Raw genomic sequence first — 17,970 nt, forward strand, 5'->3', positions numbered from 1 at the left:
GACTAAACGGGACTGAAGTCTGTCTCGAAATTGTTTCTTCATGAGACTTGAGCTTGATTCAGAAAGTCTCAGCATTGCTTTTGACTGCATTTGAGAATAAATGTTCAATTCTCATTGGAAATAAGGCCTTTTGTCTTTCGTATTTAAGCATTTCCTGCAATGCAGCTAATATAATTTCATTTGCGAGAGGTTGGTACCTGGACTAAATGTTTTGTTTCAATAGAGTTGACAGCTAAAATGTATTTTCTGTCTTTTATTATGAAAGCGCATTCATGCAAAGTGAACATAGCAAGGCTTCCTCTGTGTCTTAAGTGTATAAAATAGCAAAACACGACTCCAAGGTTGAGAGAAAAGTGGTGAAACTTATCGAAAGATTGAACCACTAATTCTCCCTTTTCCCTCCATTCTCACAGGCTCTTTAAGGTGCGTTCTCGCCTTCCCCTCACTCCATCATCATCATCATCATCAGCCAATCCCTCCCGTGTTCTCATCTTCCCATACATCTGAAAGAACAGCTCCATCTCGTTCTGCAGTGTCGAGTTCCGCCGATCTGCAGCAGCCTTGGCCCTTTCCATGTTGCGGATCTTGACCTCGGCTACACTCTGGCTCCGCTTCTGCTGCTCCAGACCCTCTCGCAGTACCGCCACCTGTCGCTGGAGGGCGTCATTGCAGCGTTCCAATCTGGGGCAAGGGACAGAGGCGTCATTAGAGCACGGTAAGTATTTGTTGTGGTACTGATCAAGAAGTATAGTTCGGTTTTGTTGCATTTCCATGATCAATTATTTGGGACCATGAATGTGAGTGTGAATGGTTGTTTGTCTATATTTGCCCTGTGATTGGCTGGCGACCAGTCCAGGGTGTACCCCGCCTCTCACCCAAAAGACAGCTGGGATAGGCTCCAGCACCCCCACGACCCTCGTGAGGAAAAAGCGGTAGAAAATGAATGAATGAATGAATTATTTGGGACCGGTTTAAAGTATTTTGGTATGTACACATATGACATTGAAACACGACCGAATACTAAACACTTCTTTAATCCTTCCAAACCACTTCTTAGTTTGTGAATTTTTTTAACCGTAAGCCTAAAGACTGAGCTAGAACAGATTGACAATTGGACTTAAGGATTCTAGTGTCCATCTTTTAAAAGATGCAAGTAAAAGACCTGATTTACCTCTGTATCCTGGCCTGGTACTCGGTCTTCTGCTGGGCCATCTGCTGCCGAAGCTCAGCCAGAAGCGATTGAGCATCACTGGATTGCGACTGAGGCTCACTACCCGGAAGTTCTGGAGGAGGACCCGAGGGGAGGAACACCTCTGAGCTCCCAGTGCTGATGGGGCTCAGGATTGAGACGGATGTTGGAGAGTTTAAGTGGTGTCCTTCGTCACCCTCGCTATCAATGTTCTTCTGTTCCTGGCAGTTTTCTTCTACTTGACTTGAGTGTGACCTCTTTAACGTCATATCAGGACTAACCTCAGGATCACTGCTCTTGTCGAATGGTAAAATCTCACAGGAAGACCACGATGAGGATTCATCCACCGTCTGCCATGCCTCGTCTGGTTCTTCGCCAGATTCTCCCTCAGCGTTGTTCTCTAAATGTTCACCAGTGACGTCCTCCATCATCGGACTTTGAGATGTTATTTTCAAATTGTCGTAAACAGACGGACTGCTGTCTTCCTGCGCATCACTGCTGCCCGGACTGACTACTTGAGAAACATCAGCCCCTTCACCTGTGTCTTGTGTGGCACCAGAACTCCATAGATGACCCACTGTGTCTCCCAGACCTGACCAGGCTTCGATCCAGCCCATGTGGACTGATCTAGGCTGCTTGTTTTGGGCACTGGCAGGGGACGACCCGCAACTAGAGAGGTGCTGGTGGTAATCAGTATTGTTCCCGTCGGGTTGATGTTGCAAGGCCTGACTTGAGGAAGGCACGGGGTAGAAGCAGTTCTCCGGATGGGAGGACGTGTAGCGGTGGCCTAGGAATCTTTTGTGGCCTGAGGATACGTTTGATGTGGCATTAGCCGCAGAGGAGCTACAGCTACAGAAAGCAAGAAAAACTCAAGTTAGTCTTCCCAAGTTCTATCAGATACGGCGGATTGATGACTGCAGTACTGTGGAAGTCAGGGTTCACGTAGAGTACCTGGTATTGCGGCCATCCAGAGCATTGTGTCCCGACTCGCCGCATCGCTCTGTAATAAGCGGCAGGGACATCTGACGAAGGCATGGCGGCTGGTGTAAATGAGGTTGTCTCAGAGCACTTGGTGACGCCTGAAAACCTCCGTCATGATGTGCAGGAACTGGTGCAGAGACTCTTGAGAACAGAGACTCATGCTCTCGGATCAGCTCTAACATCAGGACCTGGACTAGTGCTGCACCTGGAATGCATTTTTGGGGGGTATTTTTAACACTCTGTACCAAAAACTACACCAAGTGAGATCCAGAATTCATAACATAAAGCATCCTGATACAGCATATACCTCCCATGATGCTTTGTAGGTCCTCAGCCTTGGCTCGTAGAATATTAGGTCCAAATACTGTAGCCAGATTCTGGCAGCTCATCTTGTTCCCTTTTGAATGACTCTGGACTTCATTAAGAAACCTTTGCACAAGAAAAACAAGTGGAAAGGTTAACTCAGGACCTCCTCCTTTTTTGATATAGTTCGGGTTTGTGAAAGTACTCACTGGCAAATGAACTTCAGAAGATTATAATTGGCCACTGGCAACTCTTGAAGAAGATTCCTTAACTCCTCTAGACCCTGAAACAGCAAAAAAAAAAAATGTTTAATGCGGCCTTTTTGTTGGCTAAAAATAACCAATTACCTAAAAATGTCATCCAATACTATATGCTAGGACTACGTTAAAAAGCCATAGCATTTCAGTATGTGGAATCAAACTATGGAATGGATTGAGTAAGGACCTCAAACAATGCACAACGATGAGCCAATTCAAGAAACAATACAAGCAGTTGATGTTTGCTAAATACAAGGATGAAGAGTCTTGAACCAGTCATGATGTGCTATATATATATATATATATATATATATATATATATATATATATATATATATATATATATATATATATATATATATATATATATATATATATATATATATATATATATATCACTATATTGACACTTACTATGGTACCCATTATGTCATTGTATGGTCATATCACCTCGTATTTCGGTATGTGACAAAAAATAAAGAAAATTAAAAATGAAAAAAATCTATATATATATATATATATATATATATATATATATATATAGTAAAAAAATAAATAAAATAAAGTTTTAAAAAATTATAAAATAATACAAAAAAACTAAATTATATTAGGAAAGCAGGAAGTGAACAAATGTAACAGTTACTGATTGTAAAAGTACCAGATGGAGGGGTAGGATTTAATAAGCTTTGCTTCTTCCTACTCCTTTTGGACATGTGGAACTGTGAACTGATTATGTGATGCATTCAATTGTAATCTGATGCATGTTCAAATGAAATTAAAACATTACCATTACCATTTTTGCATTCAAGACATAGTGAGACATCACCTCTATGGGGTCATTGGAAAGCTTTGTGCCGCAGAGCAGGAAGTCCTGGTAGTGACTGTAAGGAACCAAAGGTTCTGGAAGCTGTCTCAAGTAGAGTTTCAGCAATGATGCCACCGTGTGGACATCTGTGTTACTGCAGGCAGAACAAGTCAAATTCCCAGTCTGAAAATGTCAACAGTGACGAGGCATACAGGAAGATGGAGTAACCGCACCTGTCGAACGAGGGCCGTTCCCCGGCATCAAACGCCTCTTGCAGCTCTCTCACCAGACTGGCCCGTCCTGGCTGGCGAAACAAGCCAACCTCCTGTAAGCCTCGCTCTCGTATGAAGTTGACACATTGCTCCACCACCAGGGGAACCGAGCGGACACCATAACGCCGCTCATACAGCACCGTCTCCTCCAGGCGCTGACCAAAAACACCTACAGAGGAGACAGTCCAAATGTCCGTAGGATCAACAGAAAGACTTGTTTACTGATCTGTGGTAAAACTGGATAGACCATCACACGGCGGGACAATTCCAAACAAAGTTGCTTAGCAATGTCTGAAGCACATGAAGTACAAGGTTGAACCAAACTAAACAAGCCTACAAAAGGACTCATTTGTCTTTTATACCTGTGAAAGGGATCCAGACCCCCTTGTTGAGGCTTTTCAGCCACTCGTCCCCCTGGCCGGCGCTGTTGGACAAGAAGAAATACGAGCCTGGACTGGCCAACACGTCTCGGTTCCCTAAAGACACAAACACAGCTCTGCTTTTAATTGTTTTTGCAGTGAAAGTTTTTTTTTACCAAGATGGCTAATCGAGTGTTTTTTTTTTTTTCCAGACTAGCCAATGTCAGTCTTGAGGTAGAGGCTATTGAATGATTAGAGCAAATGAGGAAATCCGATTACGTTAATGCAAGACAAGATCACAAGAGGACAAGGCTCTATACTATATCAATTATTGTCAACAGTCCATAGATACCTGCAGCCTAGACCTCGGCACGCTCTTCTTGCTAGGAATATTTCAAATACTATACAGTAACCTGAAGGTTCTAGACACAAAATATTTTTTCTTTCGCTATACCAAAACATACAGACAAACCTCAGTTTTGTACACCCCAGTTTTCATACGATTATGCATTCTTTCGCCCTAATTTTTTCTCGGTTTTTGTACAGTATCGCACGTCACAAACTGGTCTTTTTTGCTTGATACTGTATCGCTCTGGGGCGGCACGGCGGTCGAGTGGTTAGCGCGCAGACCTCACAGCTAGGAGACAAGGGTTCAATTCCAGCTTCGGAGTTTGCATGTTCTCCCCGTGCATGCGTGGGTTTTCTCCGGGTACGCCGGTTTCCTCCCACATTCCAAAAACATGCTAGGTTAATTGGCCACTCCAAATTGTCCATAGGTATGAATGTGAGTGTGAATGGTTGTTTGTCTATATGTGCCCTGTTATTGGCTGGCCACCAGTCCAGGGTGTACCCCGCCTCACGCCCGAAGACAGCTGGGATAGGCTCCAGCTCCAGCACCCCCCGCGACCCTCGTGAGGAAAAGCGGTAGAAAATGAATGAATGAATGACTGAGGTAGTAACAGAGGCAGTGATGGAATATTTCACATTTACATTATGCTAATGACCGGGTACGTTGTATGTACGTTTGGTTTTTCGTTGTACCCTCGAATTATTTCGCCCTCCCCTCTTCAAAGTCAAATCAAGCATGGAGTTTGGCCTCAGAACCTTGAAAACTTTGAGTCAGCATCCCCCCCCCCCCCCCCCCACCCACCACCCCAAGGACGAAACACACATACGTAGATGACCAAGTGGGATTAAGAAGTAATATGTGGATAGAGTGGGTCACCTTTGAGGCCTGCTCTGTCATGTTTCCAGGATTTGAAGCAGCTGAGTCCCATGCTGCTGCACTCCCTCTCTCTCTCTCTCTCTCTCTTTCTCTTTCGCTTTCTCTTTCTCTCCGGTTGCCCCGGTGATGATGATCGCAAATGATGAACTTGTCCTTTTCTTGTCGCTGTTGCTTTTTTGAAGGCTAGTTTGCATAGAAGCTATGACAGACTGGGAGAACCAACTTCATAATATCCTGATCTGGCAAAATTTCAAGGAAGTTTATGGAAGGGATGTCCTGAAGTTAGTAAGACATCCGGAGTAGTCTCCTAAGGATCTTTAGAGACAGGTAGTGGTAGAAGTCCAAATTTATCAGAGAACCCTGACATCCGGATGAACAAAAGGTTGAAGTTGATGCATCAGTTAGCATTCGTGGCTAAAGCATGGTAGCCCTTTGTGGTGTGTCCCGCTCATCATCATCATCATCATCATCATCTAGTCGCCGTCCATTTGCAAACAATTGGCTGACTCAGCTTTGGCCAATAATCTCAAGGGATGAGAAACTGGCGGGATTGAAGATTTTTGGTCAAGTTCCTGGAAAAGGTGTAGTGGTTCACAGAGATGAGTTTTGTGGTGGTGGGATCAATTCCAACTTGACAGTTGAGACTAGTCCAGGGTTGTAGTCCACTTTTGGCCTGAAGTCAACTGGGATAGACAACAATCTGGAATCAAAATGGAACAATGGATGGATGGAGAAGACTTCCAGTTCTGGTTCCTTTTGGATGTTAAGGAGGGGCGACCAAGGCTCTTAAGACTTGATTCTGATTTTAGAACCTAAAAACCTGTTTCGGGTTTTCCATCATTGAAGCAGCGTCTTGTTGTACAATTTCAGCATTTAGTTCGGGAATTACCTGTGGTTGAAAAGTGGAGATGTTGAGATCTTGTCCTTGACGAGCAGTTTTTGTCCAAATTGAAATGTTCCTAAAAAATCTTCCTAAGGAAACTCCAGACTCCTCGAAGTGCCTTTACCCAAAAGGTGCTGCCTCCTCCTGATAAAACCTCCTCTGCTTTAGTCTTTGGTTAAAAAAATGGCTTCTACATTTAAGCCATGCCCACGGTGGACAACAAAAGCTCTTCCTTTGGTCTCTGGGTACTTTGGACGGACTTTGTGCCTGTGTAATCCCATTTTTTTTTGTGTCCCTTCTGGGTACTTCAAGTGGAAGGAATCACTGGCTGAGACACAAAAGCAGTATCATTCCATCTGCCTGTCTTGCAAGGTCCTTCTCCCAACACGCATAAAAAAAACAACATTCTAAAGGAGTCATCCGCTCCCTCATTCTGGACGTCCTTTGCCATCCTAGAACATCTGGCTTTCCTCGTCCCGCTCCTCCATCCCGCCCCCCCCTCTTGTCCGCCACTTGTCCCTTGTCTTTGTCCCCCGTCCAGCTTGTCCTTCTCCCTTGTTGCCACTCTCCTCCCTCTCCCTCTCGCTTTCCCTGTCTCTCTCTCTCTCTCGACATTTCCCAGCACTATGTGTGCCCCTGTGTTGCCCCCCTCCCCATTTACCTCATCAATAACAGTACTGTGTGTGTGTGTGTGCCTGTGCATTAGGAAAATTGGTTCTCTGCGACGCAGCGCTCTTTTTACTCAAGTAATCACAGCAGAGAGAGAGAGGGAGAGAGATGTAGAGATAGATGGAGAGGGAGAGAGATGATCTGGCTCTGAATCTGCTGCTGCTGCTGCTGCTGAGATATGGCCGGTTGCAACACACACACACACACACACAGTGTCACCATGATTCAAGTGGACATTAAAGTGAGCCAGGCTGGCTGTCCCTGTCAACTTTTGAACTCCATGTAAAAGGCTTCAGTTCAATATTTTTTTTTTCTTGTGCCTTACCGGCTTCATGTACAAAACGGAAGATTAGACAATATACGGTATTGTCAAATCCTAGTCTTAATACTGTATTTACATCTGTCATAGTCCTGAAATTTTCACCCCATTGCATTTATTGTTTCCAAAATGTGCATTACTCTGCAAATATTCTATGCAAAGCAAAATAGAATGGTTACCAAACACTTGTCTTTGATTTCTCCCACCCAATCAAAATAATAATAATAATAATAACAATCATGAAAAAAGTACGGTACTACAATTGATTATAAAGGCATTCTGTAATAATCGCATCTTCCTGATTGATCGACTCTCAGACTTTTAATCCCAGCCGAAAGCTTTAACGGCTGTCTGTCGATACAAGTGACGCCGCACGACATACTCTCCATTACCGAGTGTGTGTGTGTTTGTGTGTAACAAGCTTTCCGATAAATGAAATAGTAAATAAAAGTACCGCCTCGTACCCACTGGAATTAATCATGTGCGGGAAAATGCTGCTTGTGTCAGCAACAACTGAAGACATTGGACAGGCTAATCGGTCAAATTTTTCTTTGTTTTGATTTTTTTGCGGTATTTTGTTTTCCTCAGATTTTAACTAATGAAGCCAATGCAGTGGAGCCTTGGTTAGCATCATTGATTTGTTCTGGAAGGTCCGACTCTAACAGAAACAGACGCCAACTGAATCAATATTTACCATATGAAATTATGTAAATCCAATGTACACATGTAGTTTACACGTAATCAACAATACCAAATACATATAAATTATGAAGAAAAAAAAACTTTTCTCTGCGGGTTATTGTGTGTAGCTGCTCTATAGGAGGCTACAACTCAAGGCAACGGGTAGAAAAAATTTGCATAATAGACTCATGCATTGTATTAAAACATGATAAAACGCATGCCATATTGTACGCTAACCAGAGAATGCACACAAATTGTTAACCAAAAAACACCTTAACCGGGGCGGTCACTGACCGAGGTTCCACTGTACGTGACTATGTGCAAAACTGACTGGGGCAAACCAGAAACGAATATTACTTCTATAAAAGTAACCTGAAAGAGTAAAGTAACTAATTTGCAGTACTTCCTATACATGTTTTTTAACTTACTTACATACGTACTGTATGTAAGTCTGACAGAAGCATGCCCGCAGTGTCATTTTTCACAATTTCAACTATGCCCCGATGATAAAAGTGAGGTTATTTTTGCGTTTTTATGTCAAGTGTAGACATACAAAAACCCTGAGGTTAACGATGGCAGTAAACATTCGATCGGTTTAGTTTTATTGACTACTCTTGACCAATGACAGCGCAGTACAGTGGGTGGATGCTAACTACTGTACCTTTTGCGGATAGTATTCCAAACAATTGTGCAAATCGTGTTCTTAATAACGACTCCACAGGCAAGGATTTCATATGTCAAGTTGTTCCCTAAATGTGTTACGTAACCATCATAAGTTCCATATCTAATAACAAACCGCTCCCGCCCACTTTAAGCAGCTGGTGGAAATTGTTGCGGTGTCTCACCGACTCCCACATCCCGAGTGGAATTTTGTGTCACCGATGGTGTTGTAATGTTAATTTTAGCTTGGCTTTTTCGATTTAGCCTTGTTGCTTGCTTACAGTAAGGCTAACGACAGGTGTTTGCTGCACAACTCGAAAGAAAACCATTATAAATGTGAGCTAGCATAACTTGTCTCGTTTAGCTCCACCTTCGACTACAAGCCAACGAACAGATTTAGCGAAGCCTTTCGAGGCAAAGAATCTCCACTGAGTTTAATAATGTGACTATTGTGCTCAAAGAGAGAATGACCACCTTGTCAGATGTACAAATTAACAATGGGTTTAAAGAGGAGCCCTGATGAACACCACCAACAACTAAGATGTTTTGTTTCATCCAGAATATGGAATGAACAATTGACCAATTTATTCGGCTTTTGACTTTTTAGAACAGAGCCCTAGCAAGGTTAGCAACTACCTTTTTTGTGATTTTGCAGTACTAGGCAATACTCGTGTTCCCATGTTACCCATAAGGCACAGCGAGGCGTGATGTACCTTTTATATAACATACCCATTATCTGCTAATAAAAACATCCAAATTAGAATCTTGTTTTTGTTTTTTTTTCCCAGCAGGACGAAAGAGGAGCCCCGTGCTGGGTCACGATCCGTGTCGGGGCGGCAGCACTTCGCCCCACACCTCGTGTCCCATTTCACTGCAGCTGGCTGAGACTTTTACTACCACCTCAATGGTCGCCGGGAATGTCCACGTCTTGGCTTTTCTGAAGGACATCATGTTTTATTGCACCAGGCAAGCCAATTTTGTCCCCACTTTTTTGGCAGCCAGGCAGTGAAGTATTCGGCGCTCACGTTCCACCCATGGGGGGGGGTTGCAGGAGGAGGACTGTATGTTACTAAACCGGCAGGAGACCAAAGAGCATCGAAAGCAGGGGAGAGACGGAACCCAAATCGGAGCGCCGTTCAATAAGGCAAGTGCAAAATATTATTTTAAATCTAATTCCAACTAATTTTATGGAAACACAAGATAAAACACTAATTTTTGAATAATAGTTAATTTGTCACTTGTTTAATTGCTGGATGATTTCAATATTGACCATATTTGCTCACTTCACACTTACTTTGTTTTAACCTATTAATTTAAACTCTTGCATGCTTGAGAAAACATAACATTTTAAAGTAATAAAAAATTACTGTATATTTCTTACATGTAAAAACATATATATAATTTTAATCTAAATAGGGAATAAGATTAAATTAGATTTCTATTTAAAATTTGACAAAAAAATATTTTTATTTAAATCAAATCAAAAAACCCACAAGCTTTTTTGTGTCATTAAAACAGAAAAAGGAGGAGGAAAAAAATCACTCAATGAACCCAGTAAAATCTTTCCGACATATTCTTTAAACCAGGAATGTTTATTGCAAATTCCGAGTCAATCCCACGAGTGGGCATTTAGTTGTTTCTGTATCATAACAAAATATAAATTCTCAAACCAAATAGATGGAAATCTAAAAAAAAATGGCAGCTTTCCATCTTCCATAAAGAATTCTAGGTTACCCAGAAGTGAATCCTGAGGGACGCCGTCCAAAAAAAAAATTTTTGTTTAGTCATACGATTTAAACTGAAAAGGATTATACTAAAATAACAGAGCCATTTCAGTAGTGGATAGCTGCAGCTTGGCAGCGTGCTACTCGCTACACTCGACACCCTCTGGCAGCGCTTTGGGAGGCTCATAAGTGAGTGACAACAATTTGCATGTTGACAACTAGCCTGTGTGTCTTCCTCACTGTTGATGGACATTCGTCAAGGGCTGCTGACCTTATGGACACTTTTTCTGTCTTTGGGGAGTCTGTTAATGGTCGCTTATCATACTGTATTTAATTTGAACGCATCTCTTTATAATGAATGGATAATTAGAATAAGCTTTCGCAGTTGATTTAACCTATTCATGTAATTGATTCTAAATCGCTAGCGATCAGATTGTTATTCCCCCAAGTAGCAGCAACCCTAATAAAGCGCAAGAGGTGATGAAAAGGTGAGTAAGAACTAACACCCAGTAAGAAGTAACACCCAGGGACGAGAGGGCCCCCCCCGCTGTCAGTGGAATGTCTGTTATTTGTGGAGGCGGCACCTTGCCCTTGAATGTGGCAATGACGCTTGTGACGTGCGTGTCCACAAGCGAGTCCGCATAGCCGTCACATCGGGCCGAGGAAAACTGTAATGGTGTGGACACCAAGTTGTCAAGATGTCAATCAACTCAGCTAAAGGTCGTTTAGCTTTTTTGAATCATGACTATTTTTGGAGAAGCAAAGTTTAGTGCTTCAAGGCAACAGAACAGCTGAATAAAATGATTAATTCTGTTTTAGTCAGCTTTGGTGCCAGTAATTTGGTGCTGCATCTTTTTTTCACCTGGGGGGGTGTCCAGTCACCCCACTTTGAAATTGTTCGTAATTCCTAGTCGACGGCTTATTTCTTTTCTTTATACTACCGAGGGTGTCACATGTGGCGAAGTGGTGGCTCAATTGTCGTGGGAGTCAAGAGGTTACTAGGCCTTCATGCTGAGGTGTCCACTTACCCCAGGTGACTATCTACATGATTGACTACCCCAGGGCCGGGCCTCCTTCAAGCAGAACATGCTGGGGGCTCCACGATCCCCGTTTTTCCAAAAAGGGGGGGCATTCTCGGCAAATGCGCTAACATAGCACATCGTTTGCCGCAGTGATTGACACCATGCAGTAGAATAGAATCAATGGCAGAAATCACCTGGTCAGCCACCTTCAAACTGCACCCCCTATGGGGAGGGCCCAGCGTTATAACAGGGGCTTCAGATAAGGTCCCATTGTTTTACATTAACCTGTTGTAGTCTACTTAGTTTCATTCATTCATTCATTTTCTACCGCTTCTCCTCACGAGGGTCGCGGGGGGTGCTGGAGCCTATCCCAGCTGTCTTTGGGCGAGAGGCGGTGTACACCCTGGACCGGTCGCCAGCCAATCACAAGGCACATATAGACAAACAACCATTCACACTCACATTCATACCTATGGACAATTTGGAGTCGCCAATTAACCTAGCATGTTTTTGGAATGTGGGAGGAAACCGGAGTATCCGGAGAAAACCCACGCATGCACGGGGAGAACATGCAAACTCCACACAGAGATGGCCGAGGGTGGAATCGAACCCTCGTCTCCTAGCTGTGAGGTCTGCGCGCTAACCACTCGACCGCCGTGCCGCCATCTACTTAGTTTAAAAATGGTTTATAATTTAAAAAAGACATTCATGAGTTTGATGAGTTGATCTTGGTTAGCTATTGTTGACACACACAGATGTCGGATGAACGCCATACTGTTGTTTATTTCAGCATGTTTTTAGCCTCTGTTGCCATGTACCATGACTGCTCCAATGACCTAATTTCCCCATAGGGACCATCATAGTTTCACGTTGTCTTCTTAACTCTCTGGAGGCGATAGTCGCCTGCGCTCAATGGGGGGTTAGTAATCAAGACAGCCTACAGGAAGCTGGGGAAAGCCTTGTAGCACCAGAGAGAGTGAGAGAGAGAGAGAGAGAGCGTGAGACTATGTATAGCTTTGAAAACAGAGAAGCTGGAATCAGTCGTGCAGGAGGCTGGGGAACCTTTGGCCTGAGAACTGCACGGGAGCGAGCTTTGGATGCCAAGAGGATTCACAGCAGTGTTGGCAGCTGCAGACATCCTACGTCCTTGTCCAGCATTGGATGTAGACTTCAACATTTTTTTCAGAGTTAAAGGGTTTTAGTAGTTAGGGTCAGGGGTCACCATAGTTGACTTGACTGCTCCGTTTTCACCTAGCAGTGCTGTTTAGGTCAGGTAAACATTGATCAGGCATGATGCTGCGTCAGCTGTCATCATTAGTGTGCAATGAGGTTCCACCATGCATGATATGCTGTCCTGATCTATCCTTTGTCCAGGTTTGGAGGTAAAGTGGGGCTACCCAATCCAGAATCAGCATCATGGGCAGGAAGGAGGATTATGGTTCCTGGTTAGGTATTTCCTAATGGATGTTTTCTTGTCATTTTGAGTATCTGTGCAACCTGAAATTAACACTCTGTTCTATCTGGTAGACAGCAGTGAAGCCAAATCACAAGTCCTTACTGAGACAAAAACCGGAAGCACCGACCAGTGTTCCCAGCATAGCTCCACAGAGACGGACAACTCGGTATGTATATTTTTTCAAATTTTTTCTATATTTTTTCTAAATGTATGACTGCCTTCTTTGTTGTTGTTTAAGTGGTGAAGTGAAATCATATAGTAGAAATAAACATGCAGTGGAAGCCAATATAGGGCTGCACAGTGGTTGAGTGGTTAGCACACAGGCCTCACAGCTAGGAGACCTGAGTTCAATTCCAGGGGTGTTACATCATATTTACAGGGCTCTAATAATGTTAACAAAACGGGTTTTCTATGCTTTAGCTATGAAATTAATTAATTAAATGTATTAATATTGAATCCAGGCTGGTCTAGTGGTTAGCGCACAGACCTCACAGCTAGGAGACCGAGTTCAATTCCACCCTCGGCCATTTATGTGTGGAGTTTTCTCCACGGTTTCCTCCCACATTCCAAAAACATGCTAGGTTAATTAGCGACTCCAAATTGTCCATAGGTATGAATGTGAGTGTGAATGGTTGTTTGTCTATTTGTGCCCTGTGATTGGCTGGCGACCAGTCCAGGGTGTACCCCACCTCTCGCCTCCCGAAGACAGCTGGGATAGGCTCCAGCACCCCCTCCCCCCCGTGACCCTTGTGAGGATAAGCGGTAGAAAATGAAAATGAATGAATAATATTGAATCCAGGCTGCACGGCGGTCTAGTGGTTAGTGTACAGACCTCACAGCTAGGAGACCGGAGTTCAATTCCACCCTCGGCCATCTCTGTGTGGAGTTTGCATGTGCTCCCCGTGCATGTGTGGGTTTTCTCCACGGTTTCCTCCCACATTCCAAAAACATGCTAGGTTAATTAGCGACTCCAAATTGTCCATAGGTATGAATGTGAGTGTGAATGGTTGTTTGTCTATATGTGCCCTGTGATTGGCTGGCGACCAGTCCAGAGTGTACCCCACCTCTTGCTTCCCGAAGACAGCTGGGATAGGCTCCAGAGCTTCAAGTCCAAGGGGTTGGGTGATTCCGAATGCTTTCCAGATTTTAAGTCCAACCCCTCCTCCCCTTCCAGCTCCCATCCACTTGCCCCGATGGCAGTGCTTTCAGCAGTGATGACGATGAAGAGGTTCGGAAGAGTCAAGCTGGTCAAAGCCACGACTATGATGAAGAAGAGGGTCACATGGTCTACCACATAGGCCTTGTGATGAAGGAACGCTGTATGTGACTTTTTGGTCTTTGGCTGAATGATCCCAAATTGGGTAGCCAACAGTCCCACTACCATGTTTATGTTTGTTAGATGAGGTGGTCTCTACACTGGGAGCAGGAGCCTTTGGAAAGGTGGTCAAGTGTATCGATCGAGACAAGTAAGTTACTTTGGTGGTACAATTGTGGTACAATCCTCTCCTGCGCCTTGAGTTCTCGCAAATATTGATTAAATCTACAAGGATTTTGTCTTTATTTTCGTTCCACAGGGGTGTGAATGTAGCCGTGAAGATTGTGCGGAACATCAAAAGCTTCAGTGATGTAGCAAAGTCCGAGATTGCAGTCCTTGAAGAGATCAACACATTGGATGATGACAACAGATTGTAAGTTCGACTTCAGTCGAAAGAATAAGCGCTGATGTTTTCTTTTGACGTCTTCTTGCGGTTTGCCAGTGCCTGTGTCCGAATGCTGGAGTGGTTCGAGCACCAGGGCCACATGTGCATGGTGTTCGAACTTCTGGGTCTCAGCACCTATGAGGTCCTACGGCAAAACGACTTCCTGCCGTACAGCATGGAGCAGATCCGACATATGGCCTTTCAGATCTTCAGAGCCGTCAGCTGTGAGTCAGGAATGGTTGTCAGACAGTAGGACCCCCGGGAAGTAACTTGTGTTTTTTTTGGGTTTTTTTTTTTTACTTACAGTCCTGCATCGTAATAAGTTAACCCACACTGACCTCAAACCAGAGAACATCCTATTTGTCTGCTCTGACTACAATCTGGAATACAACGATGACATGGTAAAGCTCCCAAAGTGTCCAGTATAACAACAGGACCTGAAGTAACCATCTTTACTTTACTTTACTCTAATAGAAACGTGATGAAAGGAAGATGAGGAGTGTGGATGTAAAGGTGGTGGATTTCGGAACAGCCACGTTTGACCATGAACGGCATGAACCGCTGGTGTCGACCCGCCACTATCGAGCTCCGGAAGTCATACTAGGTACTCAGATGCACACATAACGGTACTAGTAGTCTTGTAATACTGTAATACATGTTGTATTTTGTGGTCAGACCTTGGCTGGAATCAATCATGTGATGTTTGGAGTTTGGCCTGCGTTCTTATGGAGTACTATCTTGGACAGACACTCTTCCCGGTACCACATCAGTCTGGTTATTCCTATTGTAAAACCCACAATGACATATTTTGCTTGTGTTTTTAGTCCAGAATGTCATTGCTGCCTTTTTTGTGCTCTTTGTTTTCAGACCCACAACAGTAAAGAACATCTAGCCATGATGGAGAAAATCTTGGGACCAATCCCTCCACATCTGCTGAAACACACCAGGTCACAAAGATGTTTTTATTCCATGTTTAGGTTAGAAGTAGAAAAACAGGTTAATTCCAGCATCATCCGCATAAAGGTTTATCGGTGCTTGAGTGTCCTAATCTAGGGGTGGGCAAATATTTAGACTCGTGGGCTGCATTGAGTTAACAAAATTGTCCGGGGGGCCAGAACATATATTTAACACACACACACTATTTTATACTTAGAATTTTCCTTGAATTATTTGTCTAATTTTATATATAAAAGTGTTATACTATCAGCTGTATGTTCTCATGTCCCTTTTTTAGGAGCACTTCAAACATCAGACCACATCCAACTATGGAATTTTATTTTACAGTTGTTTTTTACTTATATACTAATAAGAATATAATATATATCTTTGTGTGTGTGTATATATATATATATATATATATATATATATATATATATATATATATATATATATATAGAATATAATATACTAATAGGACATCCGACTTGCAAGTTATGTTGCCAGTTTTTAACTTTATGTTTAAAGTTGAAGTACCATATTTTCCGGACTATAAGTCGCACTTTTTTTCATAGGTTGGCTGTTCCTGCGATTTATACTCCAGAGCGACTTATGAATGAAAAAAGTGTTTATGTTACATAAACACTGGACACCTTTTCTGTGTATTATGTTTATTTTTTGTGTAGCTGAATAACCATTGTGTTAGCATATCTTACACCTATTCAGCCTGTTCTCTATTCTTTTCTTAATGTTGGAATTTGACTTCCAAGATGACGTAATGTCTGTTTTGGTCAAGTAGTTTGTAAAATAAAATGCAACTTATGTAACTGGCGGGCCGGATTTAAACACTTGAATGGGCAGCATTTGGCCCCTGGGCCGTAGTTTCCCCACCCGTGTCCTAACCTATGTCAAAATCTTCTGTCTTCTGTAAAAATAGAAACTAAAAACTAAACCAAACTATACACTAAAAAAGGTCACATAACAGTTCCCTGGGGGACACCAACCAAATAGATGTGTGATTCTCTGCATAGAAAAGGGTGCCAGTGTAGTTTGTCCAAGTTGTGGTGCTGTACAACTGAATGAAAATATGGCCAATGCCTTTTTAAAAAAAAAAAAGGAGGACTTTTAAGACCCCAGGTTTTGTAGGCTCCAAAAAAAAAGTACTCATCTTTGTGCATCTTACTGTCTTTAGAAAACAACACTACGTACACAGCGAGCGACTGGACTTTGACGAGCAGAGCTCCTCTGGTGAATACATCAGGAAACACTGCAAACCACTTAAGGTTCGTGTTCGTCCTCTCGACGCCAGACGTTCGTCATCGCTAACAGGAAGTTCAAGTGTGCGTCTTGTTCCTCAGCAGTACATGGTGAGGAAGAGTGAGGACGAGAGGCAGCTGTTCGATCTGCTTGGCTGCATGCTGGAGTACGACGTGGGCAGACGCATCACCATGGAGGAGGCGCTGTGGCACCCCTTCTTCAGCCCCATGAGGACGCAGAAGCAGAAGCGAAGCTAACACACACACAAACACACACACAGAACTACACAACATCTACCTCGACCTGCCGCTTTAGAATATGGCATTAATGATGTTGTTATTACCATTCCTGTCACTTATTTGACATTGGGTCGTCACATTTAGTGCAGGGGTGTCAAAACCTCTCCCGCGAGGGCAGCATACAAACAATAGAAGGATGCTTAGACATTCTTCACCTTTGTGTTCATTAAACACGCTAATAAAGGTGAGTGATACTGCTGTACAAATGTTGGTATTCAGCCGATACCAAGTAAATACAGGACCAGTATCACAGATACTTTTTACTTCATGTCAAGATCATTGAATGATTTTGTGATTTTTGCCTCGATCATAATCATAATTTAAAAAGGCAACATATTTATTTGTGAGCAATTAAACACAACAATGTAACAATATCAACAAAATAATACCATCATTCCGACTTATTACATAAAATTTTTGGAGCCAAGTCAATTTTGCAAAATAAGTAAAAAAAAAAAAAAAAAAGCAAATACTTTGGATTCTTGCTCCTATATGCCTCCATATTCCCTGAGTTTGTAAACAATGTATGCATGTATAGTATACAATTGAATAACACAACAAAAACACAAAGCTACCACACGAGTATCGATCCAATACCTTTACTGCGGTGGCTATAATCCTGCAGTATAATCTTTTGCTTAATTGTTTGTATTTTTTATAAAAAAAAAAAAATACCCAGCCTTCATACAATTGTGAAGCTAGAAAATAAATAATAGAGATATTTTTTTGTTTTTGTGTTCTTGTGGAAAAAAAAATATTACAAATGAATACTGGTGAATAAAGTAGTGCTTTCTGGTCATTTCATGTCTGCAAATGTTTGGACTTTGTGATTTGATACATTGAAAATATACAGTATATACAGTATGTACAGTATACACACATACACAGCAACTGAGGGTAAACTTGCCCCCACTGATTAGACGATATAGACTGTGCAAACTGCAGTCGCACCAAAGTCAATATGTATTTAACC

General features: G+C 42.7%; 1 protein-coding gene across 9 annotated transcripts; it reads left to right on the forward strand.

Moving 5' to 3' along the window:
• The first annotated feature begins 269 nt into the window (after positions 1-269).
• On the forward strand, positions 270-17,788 carry LOC131137836 (dual specificity protein kinase CLK1-like). 9 transcript variants are annotated; one of them, XM_058086184.1, is made up of 14 exons: positions 270-715; positions 9,392-9,569; positions 12,724-12,794; positions 12,877-12,971; positions 13,980-14,124; positions 14,205-14,271; positions 14,380-14,493; positions 14,563-14,729; positions 14,812-14,906; positions 14,980-15,109; positions 15,181-15,263; positions 15,373-15,452; positions 16,634-16,724; positions 16,800-17,788. In XM_058086184.1, exons 1-14 carry the CDS (start codon positions 574-576, stop codon positions 16,953-16,955), a joined length of 1,614 nt encoding a protein of 537 aa, XP_057942167.1. In that variant the 5' UTR covers positions 270-573; the 3' UTR covers positions 16,956-17,788. The 9 variants fall into 9 exon arrangements, with proteins under 9 accessions (XP_057942167.1, XP_057942168.1, XP_057942169.1 ...); XM_058086185.1 differs by having other exon boundaries at positions 16,803-17,788; XM_058086186.1 differs by having other exon boundaries at positions 9,395-9,569.
• Positions 17,789-17,970: the final 182 nt, after the last annotated feature.

Source organism: Doryrhamphus excisus, chromosome 11 (assembly GCF_030265055.1).
Source record: "Doryrhamphus excisus isolate RoL2022-K1 chromosome 11, RoL_Dexc_1.0, whole genome shotgun sequence".
NCBI classification, from domain to species: Eukaryota; Metazoa; Chordata; class Actinopteri; order Syngnathiformes; family Syngnathidae; genus Doryrhamphus; species Doryrhamphus excisus.